This window comes from Vigna radiata, chromosome 1 (genome assembly GCF_000741045.1).
Source record: "Vigna radiata var. radiata cultivar VC1973A chromosome 1, Vradiata_ver6, whole genome shotgun sequence".
NCBI classification, from domain to species: domain Eukaryota; kingdom Viridiplantae; phylum Streptophyta; class Magnoliopsida; order Fabales; family Fabaceae; genus Vigna; species Vigna radiata.
This window is the reverse complement of record NC_028351.1, coordinates 34,351,292-34,357,631: the sequence shown is the minus strand read 5'-3', so window position 1 is coordinate 34,357,631 and position 6,340 is coordinate 34,351,292. Positions and strand designations below refer to the sequence as shown.

Here is a 6,340-nt window from a genome sequence, read left to right as displayed (position 1 = left end):
TGAAAAATGGAACTAAGCAACCACCCAGGTTCGGTTTTGGGTTGAAGGGACCATAAGAAATTCAAAAGACGCAAGCTGTTTTTTTGGGGAAACTAGCAAAAGGAGTCTGTGGTACTAAGCTATCCAAAGACAGGAACAAAACTGCACTAAAACACAACCACTGTATTAGACGTCGGTTAATGTGCACACCGACGTCTATAGTACCTCTTAGACGTCAGTCAGTGTCATTTCCGAAGTCTTTAGTGCCTTGTAGACGTCTAGATAATGTTTTTAGACGTCCATTTAAATGAGAACCGACGTTTATTGACGTCGGCCTCTGACACCAACTGACATCACTATAGACGTCTGTGGTTGGGATGACCGACGTTCCATTGACGTCACCGGTTTAGACGTCGGTTTATTAATAGACGTTAAAAGCCCTAAAATAACCGACGTTAATAAGCGTTTTCCACTACTGACATATACAATATATTTCTCTACTTTCCTTTCAGTTTTAAACTCTGAACTTATTCTATATTTCCTTATTTTATTTTGAAAATTTAAGATTATTGAATTTGAAATGATTATTTTTCGATTTAGTTTTTTATCAACTATATGTATATAGAAAATATTCACTCTTTAAATAAGTTTAAAGTGGTCATCATCACTCTGTTTTATATTTATATATATAATTTTTCTGTAAAGTAATTTGTAGAATTTGTAAAATTGAAAACAAGTCACTAATTAAAATGATGAAACTTTCCTGAGGAAAATATATGAAATGTAATTAACTGAAAAATATTTTAGACGGAAGTTTGGATTATAGGAAAAAAAAAAGAGAGTGAATTTTTAATAATATGTATGACAATTTATTTTTCACAACAAGCACAATGCTTAATGACTTTTATAATTTAATGAAACCATTGCCTTGTCCAAACATAACAAGCTCAAAGGTGGAGTCGTGGAAGAAGATGGGTTTCAAGTGCCTGAAAATTGAAAAATAAAATGCAAAGAATGTTAGTTCTTCCAATACAAAAATATAGTTGCCATGTTTAAAATTTGAAGTAATAATATGAATAATAATCAGGTTAGTTAAAAAGAATTATAGATAAAATCTCAGAAGTTTTGTAGTCATGCCAACTTTTCATCCAAATTTGCAAAAGGTTACCAAAAAATAAAGAATCAAAGTAAATAAACACTAAATGCACTGAGTATTCAAAATTCATGATTTAGTTAACATGCTTTTTTTTTCTTTATAAAAAAAAATATATAAATATAAAGAAATTTGGATGTTCTAACCCATATAGAACAGAAAGTAAAATAAAATAGCATTGCTAAAGAATATAACAGACAGTATAATATAAATATATATATATATATATATATATATATATATATATATATATATATATATATATATATATATATATATATATATGCACACACACATTTAATTGCTCTTGCATAATAAATTGACAACTCATTGAATTGTAAAAATTGGTTCAATATTTAACATAATAATTATTTGTTAATTTTATTTTAATCAATGAAATGTTATAGAAGTAATAAAAAAAGGAATATATGCTAATGTGCATACAATATACAGAGATAGTAAAATTATATAAAATTTATATTATTATTACCTTTTAATCTTTGTTGAGCTTAAGTACTCTAGCAAAGAGTGTTATTCTGACATGAACAATGTCTTCTAAGTTATTTAAGAAGTTGAAATAGGCATGTCGCCAAGAACGTCGGAATAAGATTGAGCCAAATACTATCCAGAAACTTACAACAAATCCAAATGTCATACTTATGAAAAAATCATTATTCAATAATGAATATTCATCTTCATCAACATCAACATTTGGTTCTTGTTCAGACCCACCCTCAATACACTTCTCAAGTGGTGGTCCACAAAGATCAAGATTATCTTCATAACTAGATTTATTGAAACTCTGTAATTGTGTGCCTTTAGGAATTTCTCCACTTAGATGATTATGAGACAAATCTAAAACACCAAGTCCATAAATTTGAGCAAGACTTAGAGGAATTGAACCAACAAGTCGGTTTCTTGACAAATCAAGAGAATCAAGTGATGTTAAATTTCCAATGTTTGAAGGAATTTTTCCAATCAATTTGTTTCTTGATAAGTTCAATGAAATCAGACCAGATAATTTCTCTATTTTTATAGGAATTTCTTCTGAGAAATGATTGCTTGAGAGATCAATGTTTTTTAAAAGTGACAAACCTTTATTCATAAACATTTGTTTTGAACCTTTCCATGTCAACCATGCATTCAAATTGTATTGCCTCGGAGATCTATAAATACCAATTTTCAACCTATAATAAAGATATATTGAAGATGTGGTTTGAGCCATTGAAGTAAGGTTGTTTATGCATTTAGGAATATTTCCAGATAAGTTGTTTAGTGAGAGATCCAAGAGATGAAGGTTTCTTAGACAACAAACCATCAATGGTAAACTCCCAAAGAATTGATTCTTTCCCAGACTTAATATTTGCAAATCCTCTATTGTCCCAATCCAATCAGGGATAGATCCTGATAATTTGTTTTCTGACAAATCAAGCATTACTAGTTCTGAGCAATTTCTTATGGAGAAAGGAATTCCTTCTACTAAATTGTTACTTCTCAACAACAATACTTGAAGATCAAGAAGCCATCCCATTGAAGTTGGAATTTTTCCTGAAAGGTTATTGTGACTCAAATCTAGATAAACTAGTGAGTTCAATTGTTTCCAACAATCTGGGATATCTCCTGATAAGTGATTATATGAAATGTCTAAATAAATTTGAATTGAAATTGCATCATCTCCACACAAAAAAGAAAGAGGACTTGAGAATTTATTTTTTGATAAATCAAGAAATTGAGAATTCCGTAAAAATAAAGGAATAGAACCTCCAAGTTGATTTGATCCAAGGTGCATTGAAGTAGAAACATACGTTGATAAAACATTTGGAATTATACCTTGTAGATTGTTGTATGAAATATTCATTGTCATCACTTTTTGTCGAGGTAATTTAGCCCAAAACCATTCAGGAATAATACCTGATATTGTAGCATTTGAAATGTCAATATCGACAAATTTATTTTGTGTCTGCAACCACGTGGGAAATGTTGGACCTAGCTTGCAAGATCTCAAGTTTATAGATAGCAATTGGAAAGGTGGAATCCAGTTTTGAGTAAATACCAAGTCCAATGAGTTATCAGATAAATCCAAGTTTTGTAACTTAGACATAGTAGCAAAGTGGTAGTCAGTCAGCACACCTTTTAAAGAATTTGAATTGATGTAGAGCTCCTCTAATTTAGGTGGAAATTGAATGTCCTTATGAATTTCTCCATTTAGCTTATTGTTGTGAAGATATAATATTTTTAAAGATGCGAATGTTGAGAAGTCAGGTAGTGTGCCATTGATTTGATTCATGTTTAGTCTTAATTCTTGCAATGAATATCTAGCACATCCAGACAAGTGAGAAATTATGACCGGAAGCTCATCACTGAAACTATTAAAAGACATGTCCAAAGAGAACAAAGAACATGCATTCCCAAATGATTTTGGAATTCCACCTTTAAAGAAATTTTCGCCAATTGACAAATCCTCCAAAGTAAATGGTAACTTCACACCTTCAGGTATCGTTCCACTTAACCAATTTATATCAAGAAACAGTGATTTCAAAGAGGAGAATATTGAAATGTCAGACAAAGTGCCCGTGATGTAATTAGCCATCAGATCCAATTCTTGCAATGAGTGCCTAACACAACCACCAGACAAATTACTAAGAATGGATGGAAGGCCTTCTGTGAACTTGTTAAAAGACAAGTATAAAGAATGTAAGGTGCATATATTTGTGAAATATTTCAAATCCCTGGCCTTCAAATAATTATAGGAGAGGTGAAGATGCCTAAGCGAATTCATGACGATGCCAAAATGACTTGATGTGGAACCCTCCAAGTGGTTACCACTAAGGTGAAGTTCAACAAGGTTGGAAGTGATGTTTGAGACCCACTGGAATACCATTGGTGATGTGAAGGTGTTCCAAGAAAGATCAAGGACAGAGAGGGAAGTAGAGAAATTGAACTTAGAATGTTTGGATGACAGAATCAAATGATCGGAAAGGCTACAATTAACTAAACTTAGTTCCCTTAGTTGAGGTAGCTTCGCAATCACTTGCAACCAAGTATGAGAAGTATTAAGATTTGACACAGATTGCAAAGAAAGATGGGTTAAATAAATGAGATTTGAGAGCCACTGACCTCCGTCACTGATTTTGAGATTACGGTAATATCCTTCAAGATAGAGCTGATGCAATTGGGAGAGATTTCCAAGTTGAGATGGTATATTTCCTTCTAAAAGATTTTCACTGAGATCAAGATGCTGCAACTGGGAGAGCATTCCAAGTTGAGGAGGTATATTTCCTTGAAAACCATTCGACCTGAGATCAAGATGCTGCAATTGGGAGAGCTTTCCAAGTTCAGGAGGTATATTTCCTTCAAAACAATTTCTACTAAGATCAAGATGCTGCAATTGGGAGAGATTTCCAAGCTGATAAGGGATTGAACCGTTCAGAGAATTATCCACAAGATTTAAGTATTTCAAATGAGAAAGAGAGCCTAATTGACTTGGAATTCTTCCGCCAAAAGAACAACGAGACAAATCAAGGTATTTCAAGTTTTTGAGAGAAGCAAGAAACTCTGGGATGTGAGTGTCTGGAAAAGAATTAGAACTGAGGTTCAAATACTGTAATTGTGGCAACTCCGTCAACGACTTGTGGATCTCTCCGCTCATACATTCTCCATCTCCATATATATCTCCATGAAGGTCGAGGCTTATAATATGGGAGGTGAGGTTGCTGCAGCGAATCCCCTCCCATTGGCAGCAATGAGGAGTGGTCCAAGATGATAGCATGTCATATTCATCCACAATTGCAGCCTTGAATTGGAGGAGTGCTTCCCTCTCCTTTGGAAGGCATCTGATTTGCTGTTCTCCATTAACAACCTGCGACACCACACACAGCATAAACATCATCAATCTTAGAAAACCAACTGGATTGTTTATTGACATGGTTGCGGGTGTTATAATCACACACAAAAACTTATAGATAATGCAGTGAGTGTGAGTCCTCAAACTAGATTGGTATTCATATATATAACATTCAATGCATTCACTGTTCATGAATCACCAAACTCAAAACGACTACTGCTAGACTTCTTTTTCCGAATTCATATTTCACACAAGAGTTCAATAATTGCATCCATTCTAAATCAAATTAAACTATAAATAATGAAAAATTACAAAATTGTTTAGCAAGACCATAAAACTTTTCCAGAGCTAAGCAATTATTATTTCTCTTTCCTTTTTTACAACTTTAAATATTTCTATACTTACTTTTGCTTAACTGTTATTAAACGTAAACGGATTTTTTTTATCATATTTACTGTTTTCCTGTTCTTTCATCGTTTTCTATATTTGAACCATTTAAGCACGAATTTTATATAAAAAAACACATATCTAGATATTAATATATTTAATATTTTACATTTTACAAACAATGCAATTTTCTTTGTATATTCATAAAAGTGAAACATTTAATTTATCCTAAATTTTGTAGTAAAATATAGGTTTGAACCCCTTAGTATGTCAACATAATTCATAGATGGAGAATTTTATATTTTAAAGCTTATTTACTCAACTCTATTCGAATTCTCTATCATGAGAATTTCTTTATGCATAAAAAAAGTGTATTTCTCTTTGTTTAATTTCCAAAATGCATAATTTTAAAATTTTAGTTTTATAATTTATAAATTACATATAACCAAGTTGGTAATATTTAATTTGTGTAGGGTCCATTATATCAGTGAGGTCTTCCAATCTATTTGATTAGTTTTTGCAAAAAAGTAAGCTAGTTTCTACTCTTTTTTTTGAGTTTTTACGTTTTTCCATGCATGTGTTATCTGAGTCTTTTATAAGTTCTTCACTGATCAATGGTTCTAATTATATATCTTAATCATGATTTTGTGATTTGTAGGAACAAATAAAGTTCCTTAAATTGAAAGAGCGATTTTAGGTTTTATAGGGGTGTTTAAGCTTCTAACCGGCAAAGAAAGCTAAATATCTTGTTTCTAAAGTTTTAATAATTTGATAGTCTGAGTTGGTATATTGGAATTATATGAAATCATTGTTGAAATCTATTTTGAGTTTTATGATAATAAATTATTATTATAATATCTTATAGATATAACAAAATATGATAATAAGTTATTATATCATAAGATTATTAATTTTAAATATCTTAAAGATATTTCATAATATCTTGAGATATCTACATAAGTTCTTCTAGTTCGGAA

The 6,340-nt window shown here is 31.3% G+C and overlaps 1 protein-coding gene across 1 annotated transcript; it reads right to left on the bottom strand.

Moving 5' to 3' along the window:
• Positions 1-847: 847 nt before the first annotated feature.
• Positions 848-5,149, bottom strand: LOC106768427 (receptor-like protein 12). The gene is made up of 2 exons (XM_014653588.2): positions 4,250-5,149; positions 848-965 (listed from the first exon to the last, which is right to left on the bottom strand). The coding sequence occupies exons 1-2, from the start codon at positions 5,055-5,057 to the stop codon at positions 958-960; spliced, it is 816 nt and encodes a 271-aa protein (XP_014509074.1). The 5' UTR covers positions 5,058-5,149; the 3' UTR covers positions 848-957.
• Positions 5,150-6,340: the final 1,191 nt, after the last annotated feature.